Raw genomic sequence first — 22,208 nt, forward strand, 5'->3', positions numbered from 1 at the left:
ATCTGTGCAGAATTGCCAATTTAAATAATGTATAAGGAAATTAACTTTCTTTTCATAGTAATAGCTTCTATTTGTGGAGTGTTTACTGTAAGACATAGACCATCCTAAATACCATATTGCTTCATCTCATTTAACCTTCACGTGGCCATTTTGCAGAAGGAAAAACCAAGGGTAACAGGGTCAAATTAATGTACCCATCACCCTGTGGCTAGTAGATGGGAGGGCAGGGACTCAAACAAAGGACCCTCTGTCTAGGGATGGTAGGAGAAATGGGACGCAGGTTTATTGTGGAATCAAGAAAGTACTGAGAGGTCTCTTCCTGCCTGGTGCTTCTCTGTGTTTCTCTGTTACCACCAGGATGCACCCCTTCCTGACCATTTGGAGAAGAGGGTGTTTTCTCCTCCATGGCAGTGCCGTTTTGACTCTTTATAATGAGTGAGTTAGAAAATAATCTCTTCTTCAATATGCTTTGCTTTATCTGAAGCACGCCCTGTGGGTACCAATGGTGTGTGTGAGTGGTGGTGGTACAGGCATACAATGGGGTTTATATTTTAAACAGCACACCCAGTGTCATGAAGCATTTATGTACTTGCCTTCTGGTAACAGTAATCATCACTCTGAGAAGCTGCCAAGGACGGGACAGGGACTTGGAAGGTTCCAAGCGTATCCTTTCCCCCTCATCTCTCTTCAGTGACCTCCTGCCTTTTCTCCATCCTCCCAGGAGAGCACTTCACCTGTGTGTTAAAATGCCAGCTCCATTTGATCTCCTTTGTGGTGACAGATGGTCCAAGTGCTTTTATTACCTGATGTGGGATTTAACAGACTGCCAGGCAGTGGTCTTAGCTTCATCATTTTAATCATTTTTAAATGGAAAAACAGGAGTGAGGGTGCCCAGACTTCAGTGGAAATCCACAAACCTTTCCCGAAGTATTTCCCAAAATGACCTTTGAGCCAGATGACTTCTCTGTCCGGATGCCCCAATTAGATACTACCTGCCATAGGTGCCAAGTTTTGATTGTTTTAGTTACCAAGTGTACCATCTTGCAGTCGAAACTTTGTCCATCTCAGCTTGCATCCCTGCAAAGAAGATATTTCAGAACAGAATCATGTTGTCCTAAAGACCCCAGTGCGTGAAAGAAGCCAATTTCCATTTATTAAGAGCCTTTTCTGTGAAAGCTGTGTTTCTGCCAAGCCTCAGAAATGCACACTTCTGTTTTCTTCCCCCCCCCCTGTCAACAGCATCCCCTCTCAGAAAGTGGGACAGGCATTGCTAGAGATCACAAGGACGAACAGCCACGTAGCTGTAGATATTCTTTCTGTACAGGCAGATTGTTCTGTCAAAGGTGTGTCTGGAGGTGACCCCCAAAGAGGAGTTAGGTTTGATAATCCAACCTCTACCTGTCAGCACCTACAAGCAATGACTAGCCCAGAAAAAGTGCTGGGAACATTGGCTTTGCTGATACCCTTTTTTTCACATCAGCACCCAAGCCCAGCATTGTCACTGACCTGGTGGGTAAACTCCTGAATGTAATTACACAGTATCTTTTGAAGTGAATTCAAGGAGCAAAATTTTTAAATTACAACAAATCTTCTGTTCCTTCTTCTCACCTCTCTCTCCCCTCTGTCCTCCCCTTTCCTCCTTCTCTCTCTTTCCCCCTCCTCTTTCCCCCACCCCCTTAATCAGATTTGAAGTCCACTAATTACTGAGTTCAGGTTTTGACAGCCTTAGGTTTGACAGTAATGCTAAAGTTGGAATGAGACAGACTTACAGTCTCCCCTTTTTTTCTGCATTTGACTATCTGTTGTCTTTTCTTAGTCTTTGCTTCTCTGTTGTGAGTTTTGACTTGGTTCTTTTCTAAGACAGAATAATTTCTGTCGGGTTCTGGGAACTCCCCTCCCACCCGATGCAGAAGTTTTGGGGAGGGGACGTGCGCCCTGTGTTGAACTCTGCACTGGGTACAGATCTGCAGTGCCTTCTATTAAAACGTAAAACGATCCGTTGAGTCATCCTCCCTCTGGTTTGACTCAGATGCTTTATGGTGCACTTTGCATGTCATTTCTCTGTAATGATTTCCCCATGGAGAAGGGCGTCTGATAGAATCCAGGCAGACTGAAGATTGCTCTGAGTCAAATGGATCTTTTATTCTTTTAGTATTAACCCTTATCTCTCAGTTTCCCGTTCTTGCGTTTTCCCTGAAGGAACCTTAATGAAGTAAATAGGTTCCACCACCCTCATTTAGCCTCCTAATCACTGTTCATAATTTCTTCTCACATTAGCAGTGTGAAGCTCTAGGGTAATACTTCTCTGGCTGGAAGGAAACACCAGGAGAGAACATTTCACACAGATGCCCTGATAAAGAAAAATGTCGAAAAGAAATGACTTCTCTCTGTCCTCTAACTCCTAATATGCAAGAGGCAAATGCTAATAGGAAGCAAAGATTGATGTATGAGAAATGAATATCAATGGAGAACACAGATACAAAGAAGTAGTACAGGACACAAACTGGAAGTGACAAGACAGAAACGAAAACTTGCCAAGGGCAGAAAAGGACCTACCCCGGTAGAATAAGTAGGGGCTTCAGCTGCACCCATAGTTGGGGGGAGGAGGTTACCTCACAAGAACCAAAAGTAAGCATAAATATAGAAAAGAAGAGCAGGGGAGATGATTGCAGGGCTGTATATCCAAACCTGCCAGTCCCTAATTCCACGCTTCCTCCCTGCCCACCCTCCTCCCTTGCCTGCACCCACGCCCCCACCCCACCATCACCCAACCTCCACTGATCATCATTATGTATCTTGGACAGCCTGGCATGGAGTCTCTTTTATCCATTGATTTCAAAGCATGTAATTCTTTCATATACTTTTGAGATGACGGTGTATGCACTATGTGATTGTTAAATCCAAACTGTAGCTTCCCCCCGAGCCCCTGAACATTGTTGTCTCACCTGACATCATTGGGCAGAGACACAGACAGGAGGAGATGATGGACACCCTGCTTGATTCCATAGCCACATATCCAAGGCAGCTTCTGAGAACCTGTCCTGCACAGCAGAGCCCTCTTTGCGGGGAGAGAAGTGGGAAGAGACCAAAGTGTTGGACATCTGCTCAGTACCCATGAGCTCTGTGTTCCATCGATATGAGCAAATCGGCCCTTGATTCATTCTTCCTTTGGGTTGACTTGTTTTTAAGGGGGAAAGGTTCAAATTGTTACTGGGCAGGTCCTCCTCTCTTCTTCATCTCTCTCAAGAGTTACGTGATGACATTTCTCCTTTCCAGCCAGCTGTGTTCTTTTGAGTATCTTTAATGTCTTTAAAAAAAAAAAAAAAAAAAGCTTTTTCAAGACTATAGTTAGAAAAGTTCATGTTTCAAGTTTTTCCTAAAGTTTCTGTACTTTCATAACCATAGAAATTAGAACTAGAAATACCTTGCAGGTCACTTAGTCCATTTCCTCATTTTACAGATAAGGAAGTGGAAGTGCATTGAAGTGATTTGGCTTTCATAAGACAAGATGAAACATGAGACCTCTGAAAAGAGTTTTGTTCTGAAGCAAAAGCCTGGGCTCGGATGTCTCACCACCTCCCAAAGGGCCACATCCCTATTCTGCTCCTCTTTGCAGTTTATTTAAAACGTACAACTTGTGATTGGTTACATTTGATGACCCGTAGGGACCCTTCAGACCTTAAATTGTAGGCTGTAAGCTGTGGGCATGTGTTTTCCTTTAAAACCCAGTGTCTACCCCAGAACCTTTATAATTAAGTCATTGAACCTGCGGCAGGTAACTTGAGTTAACTCTTTCCTACAATCTTCAATTTGGGAGGAGGTGGGATTCTTTTTTTTTTTTTTTTTTAACTTATAAAATATAACGTAGATATAGAAAACTGCATAAGCAAATGCATACTTTAGCATAAAGTGAACACACATCTGCCTATCACTGATGTCAAGAAATAGAGCTTTGTGACAGCACCCCTGAGACACCCCAGTGCCAATTTCTGTAACTCTCTCGCCATAGCCGGAACCTCTAGTCTGAGTCTTTTCTTTTTAATTTCACCACCCATGTATATATTGAAGTTTTGCCTTTTTTTGAAGTTTTACCTTTTTTTGAACTTGATGTACATGGAATCCGACTGTGTTATTATTTTGTGCCTTGCTTCTGTAGCTCACCGCTCAACATTAGGCTTGTAGGATTCATCCATGTTGCCTGTGGCTCTAATTTTCTTTGTATTATTCTATCATATGAATGTATGAATATACCTCAGTGTATGTATTCATTCTGCTGCAGACATTGTGTTGTTTCCCATGACGAGTTTTGCTGAACAACACTCCTGTGGACACTCTTGTACAGAGTTCCTGGTACAGACATGCAGGAACATCTCTTGTGTGTAACCTAGGAATGGAATTATTGTGTGATCATCTTCGACTTCAGTAGATAATGCCAAACTGTTTTCCAAAGAATATGAACTACCCATCAGTGTGTGAGAGTCCCTGCTGCTTTACACCTTCACAAACTCTTGACGTTGGCTAACTTTCTAACCCTCTCCAGTTTGGTGGAGATGTGATAACTCTTTAATTCTTTATTGCCTTTAGATTATTGTATATCATCTGCTACCACCATTCTAATATTTCTTCTAGCTCAGCCTCTGTATCATACTCTCCCTCTCAAACAATTTCCTTTTAAGTATGGAGGTGCTAGTAGTTGTCACTAGTATTTTATTACTGGATATTTTGGAAGTTTGGATTTTTTTTTCATCTGTTTATAAGTTAAACAATAGCAAAAATTACCCCAAGATGAGGGCCTATTATGTTTGTTCCTAATTTTTTTTTTCCAACTGTGCAGTTAAAAACCGTTGTCACAAACTGTGTCAGTAAATTGAACTTCCTCCCGAAAGGTCAAGGAAAATGGAAGTTTATACTGAAGGACAAGAACCATCCACAGCTATTGAGGATTTGATGATACAATTGCAAGTGCTTCCTCCTAACAACAGCCTTAAATTTCAGTTCCCTTGGCGCTAACTAGTACGCACGCAGATGGAGTGTCTGAGTAAATAAAGAACAGGGAACGTTTTAGCTGCAAGTCAGGCCCTCCCTTTAGCTATCTAAGGCATTAGAGACATTAAGTGACAGGCACTGCAGTATTCCATTAGAAAATACCGAAATTGGATTGCTTTCCACTTTAAGTAAGAAGTTTGAGTCCTGATGCGATTGAAAAGTGTTTCCAATCCAAAAGTAATAACTTAGTAATTTTAATGGCACTATGCACTCTAAAATTTCTATAGACTTGATAACTTTCTTTTGTAAAAACTAACCCTTATGGTTTCATGGTAAATACCTTGGGGGAAAAACATGCTTGATAAGAGCAGAAATTTACTCAGCAATTACTAAATAATTTAGTGTTTGATTCACAGAAGTGTTTACTTAATGCACTGTTTCTAGGGGACATGTGGTTGGAATTTCAAGTGAAATGGTTTATAATTTGGTCTTTTTCATTACCTGCAAAGCGTATTCATTTCTTTTCATCTGAAACATTCTAGACATGACAGGTTGTCTGAAAAACTTAACATTCTACTTTTTGTGAATTGCAGCTTTTCAGATTTCCCACTGTAGATTTTTTCTTTCTTTCGTTCTTTCTTTTTTGCTTTTTGATTTATACTGCTACCTTCAGAACTAAGTGTAAGACATTTTAATTTCTGAATGTGACCCAAAAATGAGGGAAGAGTGAATGAGTGAATTAATAAGTGAGTCTGTATTCATTAACGCTACATCTTTGACTGATAAAAGAGTTGTAGTCTCTGTAGCTTTTTGACGGGATGAGTATAGTAGGATAAAATGATAAGAATTAACTTTTACTGCCGAACCATATGATAAGATGATTGGGGTATATGTGTGTGTACATGTGCAGCTGGGGTTTTTTGGCCTACAAAAAGAAGAATGAGATCCAGCCAAAACCCAAATCAGAACCTTTGGAAAGCTTCCTTACAATCTGATTTCAGCTAATGTCTCCACACTTTAACACATTGTCTAATGCTTAGCGTAAAGACTGGCTGTCAGACTCCTACATGCTATTCTGAGCTGTTACACACTACAAAGTATTTCATTCTTAGATCCCATGGGTCCTGCTTACAGAGTTCAGGATTTGCTGCATTAGGGGTGGGGGGTGGGGTGTTTTTTTTTTTTTATTAGTAGTAAGGCAAATGGAAAAAAAAAAAAACTTAATAGGATATAATACAATGATAGAAGAAACAGAATTCAGTTTAGCATTGGTTAATCAAAAACAGACAAATTAGAGGGAGTTCCTAGAAGGGCACCTATCATAACTGGAGCATGGAAAGGGCTGATTGATTTCCAGAAGAAGAAGGAAAACAGTATGTTCCATTATGCTTGAAGAGGGGCCAGTGGAGAGGGGTGTGATAAGAGCCGGTAGGAGTGTAAAGGCCAAGAGGCATAGAGTGGGGCTGGCATGGCATAAAGAAGGATTACCCAGGAATAATGTAACAAAATCAAGAAAATTCTCTGACAGATTAGTCTAGCAACAGCTTCATGGGAATGATAGATTTCTTTTTCCTTTTTGTTATATTCACTAATTTGTATTTTTTAGATTCCACATATAAGTGATATCATACAGTATTTGTCTTTCTCTGACTTACTTCACTTAGCATAATACTGTCTAAGTGCATCCATGTTGCCGCAAATGGTAAAATTTTGTTCTTTCTATGGATGAGTAGTATTCCGTTGTATACCACATCTTCTTTATCCATTCATCTGTTGATGGACATTTAGGTTGCTTCCATATCTTAGCCATTATAAATAATGCTGCTGTGAACATTGGGGTGCATGTATCTTTTCAAATTAGTGTTTTTGTTTTTTTCAGATATATGCTCAGGAATGAAATTGCTGGATCATATGATAGTTCTCATTTTAGTTTTTTGCGAAACCTCCATATTGTTTTACACAGTAACTGCACCAATTTACATTCCTGCCAACAATGTACAAGGGTTTCCTTTTCTCCACATCCTTGCCAACATTAGTTATTTGTGGTCTTTTTGATGATAGCCATTCTGACAGGTGTGAGGTGATATTGTGGTTTTAATTTGCGTTTCTCTGATGATTAATGATGTGGAGCATCTTTTCATGTGTCTGTTGGGCATCTGTGTATGTCTTCTTTGGAAAAATGTCTGTTCAGGTCTTCTGCCCACTTTTTAATTGGGTTGTCTTTTTTTTTATGTTGAGTTGTATGATAGATTTAAATATTTTGGATATTAACCCCTTGCCAATCCAATCATTTGCAAATATTTTCTTTTTTTCTGTACCTTGTCTTTTCATTTTGTCTATGGTTTCCTTTGCTGTGCAAAAGCTTTTAAGTCTAATTAGGTCCCAATTGTTTATTTTTGCTTTTATTTCCTTTATTTAGGAGACAAATCCCCCCAAAATATTGCTACAATTTATGTCAGAGTGTTCTGCCTATGTTTTCTTCTAGGAATTTTATGTTTTCCAGTCTTACATTTAGGTCTTTAACCTATTTTGAGTTTATTTTTATATATGGTGTGAGAAAATGTTCTAATTTCATTTGTTTACATGTAGCTGTCCAGCTTTCCCAGCATTGTTTACTGAAGAGACTATCCTTTCTCCATTGTATATTCTTGTTTCCTTTGTCATAGATTAATTGACCATGCACGTGTTGGTTTATTTCTGGGCTGTCTATACTGTTCCATTGATCTATGTGTCTGTTTTTGTGCAAGTACCATACTGTTTTCATTATTGTAGCTTTGTAGTATAGTGTGAAGTGAAGGAGCATTTTCTTCTGTCTCAAGATTGTTTTGGCTATTGGTGTTCTTTTGTGTTTCCATATAAATTTTAAATTATTTTTTCTAGTTCTGTGAAAAACTCCATTGCTATTTTCATAGAGATTGCACTGAATCTCTAGATTGATGTGGGTAGTATAGTCATTTTAACAATGTTAATTCTTCTAATCCATAACCATGGTATAGCTTTACATCTGTTTGTGTCCTCAGTTTCTTTCATCAGTGTCTTATAAGTTTTCCAAGTACAGGTCTTTTACCTCCTTGGGTAGGTTTATTCCTGGATATTTTATTCTTTTTGATGCAATGGTAAAAGAGTTTGTTTCCTTAATTTCTCTTTCCAATTCTTCATTGTTAGTGTATAGAAATGCAACAGATTTATATATATTAATTTTGTATCCTGCAACTTTACTGAATTCATTGATGAGCTCTAGTGGTTTTCTGTTGGTGTCTTTAGGATTTCCTATGTATAGTATCATGTCATCTGCAAACAGTGACAGTTTTGCTTCTTCCTTTCCAACTTGGATTCCTTTTATTTCTTTTTATTGTGTGATTGCTGTGGCTAGACTTCCAATACAATGTTGAATAAAAGTGGTGAGAGTGGGCATCCTTGTCTTGTTCCTGATCTTAAACAAAATGCTCTCAGCTTTTCACTGTTGAGTATGATGTTAGCCATGAGTTTGTCATATATGCCCATTACTATGTTGAAGTATGCTCCCTCTATGCCTGCTTTCTAGAGAGTTTCTGTCATAAATGGATGTTGAGGGAATGATAAATTTTAGATTATATCATTTGCTGAACAGATCTAATATGTTTCAACTGTTTTCTAAAACTCTCTGGTGTCTAGCCCAAAAAGCAGGCATCCATGTTCGTGTTATTATCATAGCCAGCTTCATTAACTCAGGGTGCATATATTACCACATCTCCTGTATTTTCCCAAACCTGCCCTATTAGCAGGATGTGGAGTCTCTCCTTGAGGCCTCCAAGCTGTCTTAGAGCCAGAAAGAGACCATCTTACTTGTGAAGTGGAGTCTGAGAGTCCATCCACTGACTTGGCTCCACCACTATTGATGACTGCTCCTGGCTTTTGGGATGGACCCTTGTCCAATGCTGCTATATAGCAGTCATCCCTCACTTGGACCTCAGTGGAGCTCCACACTGGGTTCCCAGGTGACATATTCTTTTAGCTTTTATTCCCTTGCTCAACCATGTTTCCCAGAACAAACCTCTGGACTAAGATATCCAGGACTGGAGGAGCTGATGGCATCAGCTCCACATATTGTGCCAACATGTCCTAGGTTTGGATTTCCCCATTTCCTAAAGGTAACTTCACTTCAAGGGGCTTGTTCCCCTCCATTTACTCAGGGATACCATGGTCTGTCCACACATATCTTTCTAACTTAATGGAACCTGAGGGAGCAGGGGTTGGGGTCTTGGTTTCTTCTCTCCCAGAAGGCTTTGGTTTCTTCCTGTATATTGTCCACCCCATTTCCTGTAACCAGCTCTAGGGAGGTGGTTTTTAAGCCATAAAAAAACTATAAAGTAGGGTACATAAATGGTCTTTATAAGGCCAAAGAATGCTAGCTTCTCTCAACTAAAATGACAGAATCCCATGCCCTATGATCAAGTAGGTATTTCTTGTACAGACTTAGACTCATAGAACTGTAGATGTGTATGAACTTTGCTAGTCTCCTAGTCCAGATTTCTCATTTTACCAGCATGGAAGTAGGTCCAGAGAAAGTTAGGCAATTTGTCCAAAATCCACAAAGCTGATCTGTGCCACAGCTGGACCAAAAGCCTTAGACCCCTGATCCACTCCTCTTTCTACTCTTTCCACTGCATCTCACTTCATTTCTTTTGATTTTCTTTCATTTCATATTTCACTAAAGAACTTAGGGCTTTGTATCCATTATAGTAAGCTCCTTTCTTCTTGGTGTAGGTGCATTAATATGAATTACTCATAAATGTATTGGAAAAATGAGATGTCTCTTATAAACCTCCTGCTTTTTATGATTTTTCACATCCTAGAATATTAATTGTTCCACCCAATTTTGAGTATTGTCTGCTACATGTAAGCTGTTGTGATTTAAAAACAAAACAAAACAAATTTTCACGGACTAATTGAGAAAATGGAATGTGTTAGGAGAAAGAGCACTAATTTGAAAGCTAAAAATGGAGAAAATAAATCAGACAGGAGACCTTCTGTGGAAGATAAGAAAATTCTAAAAACATTCCATGGAAGAGAACCACAATAGAAAAATGTTTGTCTTCTTACTAGATAGTTAAGAATTTAACAACAATTAGCTAGTTGTAGATAGAAGTCATGTAAACTCTATCTTACCCCATGGCTTATGGTCATTATAGCTGAATTTGTGTCATTCTTACTGAATTAAAAATTTCTCCAAATAATAAGGCTCACAGATAATTTTATCTTTTATTAGAATACCAAAGAACTAAATGAATATATGTATGTATATGCCTGACTGGGATATTGCGCTGTACACCAGAAACTGACACATTGTAATTGACTGTAATTTAAAAAAAAAATACCGAGGAACTAAAAATCCTTCTTTGCAGGTACATTTTTGTAATTATGTACTAAAAACCATCATTTATAGTACAGCAAAACTTATACCATATGGTAAACAATGTGATAAATTATTGTTTGTAAAGTGTTTAAGGTAACTATAATATAAATAATAAGTCCAGGATTTTTGTTTCCAGCCAAGGTGGAGTAATAGGTACTAGATCTATCCTCTTACCTGAAACAACTATAAAAACAGATAAAATACATAAAATAATGGTTTTCATGACATTGGACACCAAGTAAGACATTGATCCTCAAGAGAAGGAAAACAAGCTGAGCCCAGCTTACTATTTTGAGAGTGTTTCCAGGCCATGGCACAGGAATGAAGAACCAAAGAAGAGCCTGGCTGACCCCTAAGTTCAGGAGACAGAGCTAATAATCTGGAAACACTATGTTGGCTGGAGTTCAGAAAGCAGGGTAGCAAAGAAGAGAGAGCTGAACAGACAGAAACTCCAGAGATCTGCAGAGGGTTTTCCCTTAAATATTCTGCAGAGTACTCATTAGCACATGTGTGTGAGGAAACTAACCCCCCCAATGGGGACAGAACCACCCAAAACAACTAGAAGAAACAGTACTTAGAGCTCACAGAGGACCAGGAGTAACGCCTGTTCCTACCAGTGAGACTAGATGACCTATATAATTCGAGAGGCATTGGGTAAAGTACTCGGAAGTGTCTTGAATCAGTAATGGGAAAAAAGGGGCCCTAGATTAAATGCTGCTGTTTCCACCTAATATATCTCAAAAAGCAAAACCGGAAGTATTAAACTGTTTCCATATAGCTCAACTGAGCCCTAGAAAAAAACTTAAGAAATATTTGTAGGAACACAAAAATATCAAGCATCCAGCAAGGTAAAACTCACAATGTCTGGCATCCAATCAGAAATTTCCAGTCATACAGAAGCAGAAATGAAGAGAACTATCAATCAATTGAAACTGAACCAGAACTGACACAGATGTTAGAATTAACAGACAGAAATAGTTATTATAACTCTATTCCAAATGTTTAATAAGTATAGGAGTAATCGAATATCTTAAGTAGAGTCATGAAAGATATAAAAAAGACCCAAACTGAACTTTTAGAGATGAGAATCGCAACTCATGACATGAAAATTACTGTGAAGGGAATTAATGGCAGATTAGATATTGCACAAGAAAAGGTTAGTGAACTTGAAGTCTTAGCAATAAAAACCATCCAAAATGAAACACGGAGAGAAAAAAAAAGACTAGCAAAAAATATATATATGTGAACTGTGAGAATTTCAGGTGGTCTAATATACATGGAACTGGGTTCCCCAAAAGAGAAGGGAAAGTAGAAAGTATTTTGAACTGAATGAAAATAAAACTCAGTATTTCAAACTTCGGAGATGCTGCTAAAACTGTAGCTAAAGGAAATGTACAGCATTAAAGCTTTTATTAGAAAAGATGAAAGATCTCAGATCAGTGAGTTCCACTTCCACCTTACGAAACTGGAAAAAGAAGAGCAAATTAAACCCAAAGAAAGCAGAAGAAGGGATATAACAATGAGAGCAGAAATCAGTGTAATGGAAAACAGAACAATAAAGAAAAGCAATTTGACAAAAAGCTAGTCCTTTGAGAATTCAATAAAATTGATAAACCTCTAGCCAAACTGATCAGGAAAAAAAAAGAGGGATGACACGAATTCCCAACATGAGGAATGTGAGAGGTGGTATCAGTACAAATTCTACTGACAGTAAAAGGAAAACAAGGAAATATTATGTACAACTTCATGCCAATAAATTTGACAAATTTTTTTAAAAAGTGAATTTGTAATTAAAACTGCAGAACCGGAAGACTTCATAGGTAAATTCTACCAGATATTTAAGGAAGAAATGAAATCAATTCTACACAAACACTTCTAGAAAATTGAAGAGGAAGATCCTTCCAAATTCATTTTGTGAGACCAGTATTACCCACTTAATAAAACCATGTTTAAGAAATATAAGACAAGAAAACTATACACTAATATCACTCATGAGCATAAATGCAAAAATTCTTAACAAAATGTTAGCAAAGTGAGTCCAGCAATGTATGACAAGGCAAACACATCATGATCAAGTGGAGTTTATCCTAGGAAAGCAAGTTTGGCTTAACATTCAAAAATTGATCAGTGTTATTCACCATATTAACATACTAAAAAGGAAAAACTGTGTGATTATCTCAGTAAATGCAGAAAAAACCCTTGTCAAAATTCAGCATCTGTTCCTGATTTGAAAAAAACAATACCAAAAACCTCCCAGGAAAATAGCAATAGAAAGAAACATCCTCAACTAGATAGGGGAATCTATGAAACACCTATAGTTACTGTCATAAATAGCAGTGAAGGGCTGAGTATGTTCCCCCAACACTGGGAACAAGGCAAGGATATTTGCTCTTACCACTTAATATTCAACACTGTAATGGAGGTTCTAGCCAATTCAGTAAGGCGAGAAAAAGATATTGAAATCTTCCAGATTGGAAGAAAGTAAAATGTCTTCATTTACAGACAACATTACCTTTTATGTAGAAAATCTGTGGAATCTACTTCCCCCTCCACAAAAAATGGCTAGGGGAACTTACAAGCAAGTTAGGCAAAGCTGCAGGATATAAGATCAATACACAAAAAGCATTTCTATTTCTACATACTAGAAATGAAAAATCAAATTTTAAGTTAAAAAACAAAACCATTTATAATTACATTAAAATATTAATATCTAGGTGTGAATCTAACAAAAGATGTGACCTTGGTTTACCCAAAGATTTTTTCAGATATGACACCAAAAGCATGATCTATTAAAGAAAAAAATTGTTCAACTGGACTTCATCAAATGAAGACTCTGCTTTTTGAAAAACACTGTTTAGAGAATAAAAAGACAAGCTATAGACTTGGAGAAAACATTTACAAATCATGTATCTGATAAGAGACTTTTATTAAGAATATATAAAGAACTTTGAAAACTCAATAGTAAGGAAACAACTCAGTAAAAAAAAAAAAAAAAAAAAGGCAAAGAATCTGAATAGATATCTCTCCAAAGAAGATAAATAGATGGCAAATAAGCCCATGAAATATGCTTAACATCTTCAGTCTTTAGGGAAAAGCAAATGGAAATCACAGAGAGATGCCACAATGTACTCATTAGGATGGCCAAAATTAGAAAGACTGACCATGCTATATGGCGTCAAGGATGGGAAGGAACTGGACTCTCATACACTGCCCTTGAAAATGTGAAATTGCACAACCATTGTAGAAAACAGGGGAGGTTTCTTTAAAAGTTAGACTTGCACATGCTAAATGATTCTTCCATTCTACCCCTAGGTATTTACACGAGAGAAATAAAACCGTATGTTCATACAAAGATTTATACACTAATCCATAGCAGCTTTATTTGTAATAGCTAAAAACTGGAAACACCCAAATATCCATCAGTAGTTGAATAGAGAGTTCCGAGGGAGAGACTGTTAAGGGGCACAAAAATTTTTGGTGGTGAAGGATATGTTCACTGCCTTGATTGTGATGATGGTTTCCCAGTTGCATGTATGTGCCAGACATATCGAACTGCATACTGTAAGTATATGCAGCTTATTGTATGTTAAAACTGTATGAAAATAAATCAGAATAAAGCCCAAAAGAAAGTAAGACTCACTATTGGAATTCATACTAGTGGTAAATTCATACTACTGAAAAACTATTATATAAATTAATTATTTTTTAAAATACATCAGTGGACACTTCTTAAAGCAAAGAACCCTTTTGTAAAAGTAATCTTCACCATTGAATACATCTTTTTATGGCACCTAATGGGATATATTGTGTCTCTTAAAGAGGATGTACATCCAGTCTGCTGGGATAATAGCTGCACACTTCCACTTCTCTTCAAGAACTTTTCATGAGCAACAATAGCGTTATGGTGGCCGTGCTTTGTCTTGAAGAGGTGGAGGGCTATTGCAATAGCTGACTGTATCCACTCTTCCCACGTGCAGTTTAGTCCACGTGTTAAATTACGTATTGTGATGAGGTATTTACCCTGCTTGGCATCTTAACCAGACTTCAGCCTAGGAACTTACATGCACTTCATCAAGGGAGCATTGCCAATATGTCAAAATGATTCATTTCCTCTTAACACAGAGCCAAATGAATACTTGCATTGGGACTGACTGTGTGAAAGTTCCCTTTCAGTCAGCTAACAAAATCAGAACTACCACTTTTTAAAGTATATATGTGTTTTGAATGTTTGGGGTGTTCCATTAAAAGACCTAGCTTTGTTTTCATGGAGTAAAAGGATGCGGTAAGTGGAGAGAAGGAAAGTCAGCTATAGAACACGCCCTTCCAAATGTTTTCTGAGCTCACGGTGCTAACCCAACATGAAGACGCTAACGGGCCGTTCTGCTCCTTTCCGCCTGGCCCAGGGCAGCGGTTCCCAGGAGCACAGCGTCCTTACTCAGCATCTCTGACTCATGGAGCCATGGTGACCAGGGCTTGCTTTCTTTCTTTCAGGGTGTGAACGGCATGTCTGTGGATGAGAAGCCTGACTCCCCCATGTATGTATATGAGTCCACAGTCCACTGCACCAACATCCTCCTGGGCCTCAATGACCAGCGCAAAAAGGATATTCTCTGTGACGTGACTCTGATCGTGGAGAGGAAGGAGTTCCGGGCCCACCGGGCTGTGCTGGCCGCATGCAGTGAATACTTCTGGCAGGCGCTGGTTGGACAGACGAAAAATGACTTGGTGGTCAGCTTGCCTGAGGAGGTACAGTCATTTGGTTTGTCCATGTGGTTGCTAACGGAGGCTGATTGGCTTGTAGGCAGTTGGCTGAATAGGACAGAGAAGGTGGACCTTGTGCGTGTCCCCGCTCGGGGGCTGATGATCAAGTCACCCACACATTAGGTTTGTGGCATAGCTGGTTTCTGTTTGATGCACTTAAAGTCTCGGGGGCATGACTCTGAACCTCACCTGCGGCTCACCGTCACTTGTAGTTTCTAGTTCAGTGACTCTTCAGGGTTTGAGTCGTTCGACTGAAGTTTGATGCAGCCCTAGATGTGGGATCTGAATCACTGGGACTGTTGCTATGATTTTTGTCTTTCAAATGCTTGAAGAAACACTTGATTTCCCTTGAGAGTAAAAGAATGAAAGTATTCACAGCACCTTCCTTGCCGGGGAGGTGGGGTGGAGTAAAAGCAAGCGGTAATTTTCTCAGTTAATATAATAAGATTCTAAGAAGTGTAAACTTGCTTTTCTCACCATTGTTGAAAATACCCTACTCAGGTTTCTTAATTACTTAAGGGAGTCCAGTCATTTCTGTATTTGGGGACACTAGTAGTTGGACTTGTTCTGTCCAGAGATGACATTCAGTTGGATGGTTTGAACTCAAAGGATGGGTTTCACAATGTCAAACCATTAAATCCATCACTCTTTGAACTGTGTATACAGTTCCTCTTCTTCCATCATCCTAAGTCCCCTCCATTTTCCTGGTACTGAGGGTAACACTGAGCAGCCTTAAGCTTTGTGTTCGGGGTCAGAATCATTCCCTGTACACCAGCACAGTCTATATTAGGACCACCAACAATGGTTGTGCAGGCTGTGCACTGCACAGCTCCCAGGACTACAACTCACATCCATAGTCTGTACAAAGAGAGCCCAGAGTTGTACGGTGGTCCACAGAACAACTCTTCACAACACCCCTCGGAGACACCAAAGACCCAGTCACCCTGAGGGAGGTGCTAACGGGTACAACTAGCATTAAACACTAGGGGTCACAGCCCCAGTGCTTCTACAGGCCTGACAAATAATATAAATAAGTAAAGCAGGTTGTGCATAAAGAGGTAGGAAGTGGTGGGGCAAGCACGTGCTCCACAGAAAGACATTCATTCAAGTTCAACATAAAAAACAAATAGTCCAACAAGACATGGCAGTCAGCGGAGTCACCAGATCCAGTCTCTTGTTAAGCAATGCCTGCTGTTACCCCTGCAGAGCAAGAGACTGGCCAGCTGACAAAGTGAGGGCTACACAAGGCATTCAGCATTTTCACGTGAATGTTCTTTGTTATGGACCCATGTAAAAGGCTCCATGACTACTCCTCACACTACTGGCAAGTAGATAACGGGAAAGATCCCAATACAGGAGCAAGAGGACAAATCAGTCAAAGATAATGTAATTGAGGCTGGGGTGGGGAGGGAAGCTTCTGTTCCAAGTAATGTGGGAAGACAAAGGAATGGAAGCTACAGTGTGACCAAGTGATCTGAGCTGAATTTTCCTCATCTGCAGTAATGGGTGACTACTTAACCCATCGTTAGGTGAGAGCATAAATATAGCAGTTTATATTTAAACTAGTAGATATTCATCAAAGGCAAGATCCTGTCTTCTTCTCTAGAGGGGCAGCAAGAATGCCTTTTGAATTTCCTTTAACTCTAGAATTCTCTGAAAAGATTTGAAAAATGTCCAGTTATCCAGAATGGTTTCAGGGAGAGGATGGAATTTACAGTTAATTTATTATCTGTATCTGTTTGAGAGCCACCTCGTTTATATGTTTTCTAATGATTAAAAAAAAAAACACAAAAATGTAGATTATATTAAAATATAAGTGATGAATGAAAATCATAATTTATGTAATTGAGTCTCTCTTCCATGACTGCTGGTGCCATCTTGAGACTCCCTGGATTGTGTGCCATCAGCCCTGCCCTGACCCCGGTTAGCTCTGTGATCCTCACCTAGTCACTGAACCTCCCTGGGCCCCAATTCTTACCTGTAAAAACCCGTTAAATCCCTTTTTTGTAGTTTTTTTTAATGGAGGTACCGGGGATTGAACCCAGAACCTCATGCATGCTAAGCATGTGCTCTACCACTGAGGCTATACCCTCCCCCCAAAACCCCTTAAATTCTGAAGTCCTTAAATTATTCATCATAATACAATACCAAAGCAGTAAAACATAACCTAAAAGTTTCTTTTTAGATCAGATCCATAATAATCACTTCTTTCCTTGGCACTGGGCACTCTGTGAAGTAAGAGGAACACTGTATAGATGTCACACAAAAATCTGCTACTTGACCTTTTGGACTGTGTTCCAGTTAAGTGGGAATTTGCTAAGTGTTGATTTTCTTTCTTCCTCATCATGTAAAGTGACTTCTGTCCCTGCATCATCTGTATTTCCAAACCGTTGAAACATTCTAGTTACTCATGTACCTGAAACCTTCAGAAATAACTAGGTACTTTTTTTTCTTCCTATGAAACATGAATTCATATTGTCAGTAACCTAGCTCTAAGTATCTCACTGATGGAGATACCCCAGTGGCATTTTCCTTTGTGGGTCCATAACTGTCTCTGAGGCCTCCTTCCAAGAATGTCTCCCTCTGCTCAGAGCCCCATCCCCTGGCCTCAGGCACCAAGCATTGTTGTCTCTCATGCTGTGTGAACACTGGAAGGTCCTTGCAGGCTCTGTGATCATCGTCGCACTTAGCTCAGTGCATGACTTAAAGAATTTGAATTCAGTGGTGAATAAAGAAACATCCCAAGCACTACCTTGGAAAGTAGCTGCCAGGAACAACTGGCATTTGGTTCATATGATGTAAGAAAAAGCATCTGATTCGCTCCTTGGGAATCTTTAAACTTCATCATTGTCCATCAGCAAATTTAAATCAGCTTCTGGCCCTGCCCAGCTTTGTTCACACTTGGCCCACCTCTATGCGCCTGGCCTCCCAGCCGCAGGGGCTGCCATGGCTGAGTCTGAGAGCTCCTCCTCAGACTACGAAACTTCCAGGTACAAACTGCTGCCCCTCCCACTCCCCTGCTCAGTCAGTTCAGGCCAAACCCAGCTCTGGCCTGCAGCTGCTGTCCACTTGTGCAACTCTTCCCCAAATCCTGACCCCTGATGGGCAACACCATTACCTGCAAAGTAGAGCCAATCCCAGTGCCCAGTGTCACCCTTAACTCAAAAGAGGAGGTGACAAAAATAGAGGCCTCGTCTGGAAATCAAGGAGTGATTGAATTGTCTTGCACTTTTTTTTTCTAAAATGGAATGACAGACAGTCCCTAGGATTTCTATGACTTGAGTGTTGGCTCCTCATTGAAAGGCACATCCAGGAATAGGTGTCAGCCAATAGTAGGAGATAAGGCATTGTCCTCAGTATGTTCATTAAATAATGAAACAGATCATTTAATTTATAATTAGTAAGTGCATTTCATGTCTGGAGGTAAAGAGAAGGTGGTCGATGTGCCTAGTGTGGCAAGGCCATTCTTGCACTGCTCCATAGGGTTAAAGCTGGCTCACAACACCTCCTCAGCTATAGTCATAGAGACCGTTCTAGGCTGGATGTGGGCCAGGCTTGAAGTGGCATCACTGCCATGAGGTTCAGTCTCACGGCATGTCAAGTTGTGAGGGCAGGAAAAGGGTCTTCTTCCTTAGAAGACATGCAGCCCACCATGGGTTTTGCATCAACCCCATTCTGAAGAGCCACTCTGTTCCCTTCCAGACACTAGGGAGGAGCGGCTGAAAGGAGGTTATTGCCGAGGTCTGTTATCACAAAGTCAAAACATAACAACTGTTGGTGAGGATGTGGAGAAAAGGAAACCCTTGTGCGCTGCAGCAGGAATATAAATCGATAGGGCCAATGTGGAAAACAGTATGCAAGTTCATCAAGAAATTAGAAATAGAATTACCATATGATTCAGCATTCCCACTTCTGAGTGTATGTTCAAAGGAAATAAAATCAGTATCTCAAAGAGATATCTGTACCCCCATGTTCATTGTATTATTCACACTAGCCAAGACATGGAAACAGCCTAAATGTCTGTCAGCAGAGGAATAGATAAAGAAAATGTGGTGTACATATAAGCACACCCATACGTACACACAGTGGAATATTATTCAGCATTAAGAAAAGAGGAAATTCTACTACTTGCCACAATATGGATAAACCTGGAGGACATTATGCTAAATGAAATAAGCCAGGCAGAGATAGACAATTATTGCATATTCTCACTTACTTCTGACATCTGAAAAAAAAGAAGTCAAACTCATAGTAACAGAATAAAAGGGTGGTTACCAGAAGCTGGGGGGTAGGGCAAAAGGAGAGATACAGATCAAAAGGTATAAATTTTCAGTTATCAGATGAATAAGTTCTGGAAACATAATGTACAGCATGGTGACTGTAATTAATAATAATGTATTACCTACTTGAAATTTGCTGAGACAGTAGATCTCAAGTGTTCTCACCACACACACACACACACACACACACACAAAGACAACTATAGGAGGTGACAGATATGTTAATTCGTTTATTGTGGTAATCATTTCACAGTGTGCACATATATCAAAACATCACACTGTATACCTTAAATGTGTATAGTTTTCATTTGTCACAAGTAAACAAACAAACAAGAAGGGGAGAAATTATTGCCAAGGCTCCAGCACCTTCCTTTGGGCTGGTCTCCCGTGTTCTCTCTCTAGAAAAGGGGAAGGGCTCGCGCAGGGAATGGCTATAGGGTCGGGGTACATGTGGCTCCTTCAGGTGGACTTCATGCTTTCTGAAGTATCAATATATTTCAGACTTTTGCTCACTCACTTTCTCTGTCTCTTGCTTTCCCTCTATCTCTCACTTTCTCTCTCTCTCCCCACGTTTTGTGACAGATCTTGTTTGTGCAGTGCTAAACAAAAAGGAAAACTGACCCAGAAGGATTCTGCAAAAAACGGAATGTGTTGTTAAGTCTCCACCACAGGGTGCAATAAAGGATGTTCCTGCCGTGGTTCTGCCAGGCACAGGGGCCAACAAGGAAATGATGGAATCTTCTTGTCTGAAAGTTTTTAGAGGATATGAAAGCTGTTAATGTCTCTGGGATGGCTTAGGTCCAGTCTTTTAAAGAAGCAATGAGACAGTCATGATTATCTTTGGACAGTCCTTTCAGATGCAGTACTACAGAAAGTGCTCAAGGCTACCATGCAGGATGCCAACGGCAGTCCGAGCCTGAGTGTAGCTCTGAGGGGAGGGGAGGTTTGGTGGTAAGTAGTGGGTGAGGTCTTTGGGAAGGGGCATGACCAGGATGAGAAGAGTAAAGCACTCCTCAACCCCAAAGCACAGAGCCAGCCTTTTGGCATCCCTCGTTTATCGCCTAGACAGGACTCTGCAGAAGAATAGGCAAATTTTAGTAACTGAGGAGCCTCAGCCATGAGGAGCTGGGAAAACCACCACCAGGACCTTGGCACTAACTGCATATGGGGTCTTGAGCAAGCCAATCGACCTCTTTGAGCTTTCCTCATTCATTCATTGATTCATTCATTCAACAAATATGTGTCAAAAGTCTGTACCAGGAGGCACTGTTCTAGGTGCCGGATGAACCTAGTGAACAAAACAGAGCTTACATTCCAGCGGGAAGAGAAGGAGGAGAGACAGAAAATAAATACAACATGTACTTTGTTAGATGCACTTGAAGAAAATAAAACAGAGAAGGGGGTTAAGGAACAGGGTACAGGTGTGGCAGTTTTAAAGAGGGTGTGCAAGAAAGGCCTGTTGGGGAGATGACTTTTGAGTAGAGACTGAAGGAGGAGAGAGAGACAGCCATGCTGACATCTGGGGGAAGAGTGACCTAGGCAGACGGCCTAGCAAGGAAGAGGCCCTGGGGCTGGAGTGGGCCTGGCCTGTGTGACACACGACAACAATCAGAACAAGGGGTAGATGGGAGGAGGCACGTCAGAGAAGTGTGGGGGCCACGCTGGGCACCTTGTGAACATGTTACCTTTCCTCAGAATGAGCTGGGAGGCCATTGGAGGGTTTCTCAGGAAAAGATCATTTTGACTGCTTTGGGAAAATAGATTGAAAAACGGCAAGGGCAGAAGCAGGGCAGACACTTAAGATGCTAAAGCAGCAAACCAGGCATGACCTGATGACCTAGACCAGGGCGATGGTGCTGGGGTGGCGATCAGTGGCAGATTCTGGTAACATTCTGAACGCAGAGCTTATGGGATTTTCTTTTAGATTGGATATAAGATGGAAGAGAAAGAAATAAGTTAAATAGCACTTTGGGGCCTAAGCTGTTGGAAGTATGGAGTTGCCAGTATCTGAGACTGGTGAAAGCTGAGGGAAATAGGTTTGAGATGGTAGGGGATAGGATAGGATTAGCAGTTCTCTTTTGTGTATATTAACTTTGAGTTGCCTGTTAACACCTAAGTAGAGACGTTTATTACACAATAGGGTATACATGGCTGAAATTCATGGGAGAAATCAAGCCTGGAGATAGAAATTTTAATACCAGGGTATTGGGAGTATTGAATGCCATGAGGCTGGATACAAATACCAAGTGAATAAGTGTAGATAGGAAAAAAAAAAAAAGAGGTCTTAGGATTGATCCTTGGGTCTTTCCAGAATTAAGAGGTCAGGGAGATAAAGAGGAGGCAGCAGTGTCAACCAAAAAGGAGCAACTATTGAAGTAGAAGGAAAAGCAAAAAAACAAAAAAACAAAACAAAACAAAACAAAAAACTACTGCGTTGGAAGCCAGGTAAAGAAAGTATCTCAAGGTGGAGAGAGTGATCAGCTATGTCAAAGGATGCAGATAGTCAGTTAAGATGAAGGCTGAAAATTGACCACCAGCAATTTGAAAGCCATTTGTGATTTCATCGAGCACCTTAGAGGAGCAATAGGAAGGAAAATCAATTGGGTTGTGTTCTAGAGAGAATGAGAAGAGAGAGTTGAAGAAGATGATGTAGGCTACATTTTTGAGGCCTTTTGAGTTAAAGAGAACAGAGGGGTGAACCAATAGCTAGAGGGAAATCAAGTCAAAAGAGGCTTCATTTGGGTTTCTGTTTTAAGTAGGAAGAAATTCCAGCCCATTGCCCTCCA

General features: G+C 40.0%; 1 protein-coding gene across 5 annotated transcripts in view; it reads left to right on the forward strand.

The window, feature by feature from the left end:
* BACH2 (BTB domain and CNC homolog 2) overlaps positions 1-22,208 on the forward strand; it is a 324,594-nt gene that overhangs the window by 232,889 nt on the left and 69,497 nt on the right. For all 5 annotated transcript variants that reach the window (XM_074368612.1, XM_074368613.1, XM_074368614.1 and 2 more), the window contains one exon: positions 14,873-15,127. In XM_074368612.1, coding sequence (XP_074224713.1) covers positions 14,885-15,127 — 243 coding nt within the window. In that variant the 5' untranslated portion in view covers positions 14,873-14,884. The remainder of the gene's footprint in view (positions 1-14,872; positions 15,128-22,208) is intronic.

Source organism: Camelus bactrianus, chromosome 8 (genome assembly GCF_048773025.1).
Source record: "Camelus bactrianus isolate YW-2024 breed Bactrian camel chromosome 8, ASM4877302v1, whole genome shotgun sequence".
Lineage (NCBI taxonomy): Eukaryota > Metazoa > Chordata > Mammalia > Artiodactyla > Camelidae > Camelus > Camelus bactrianus.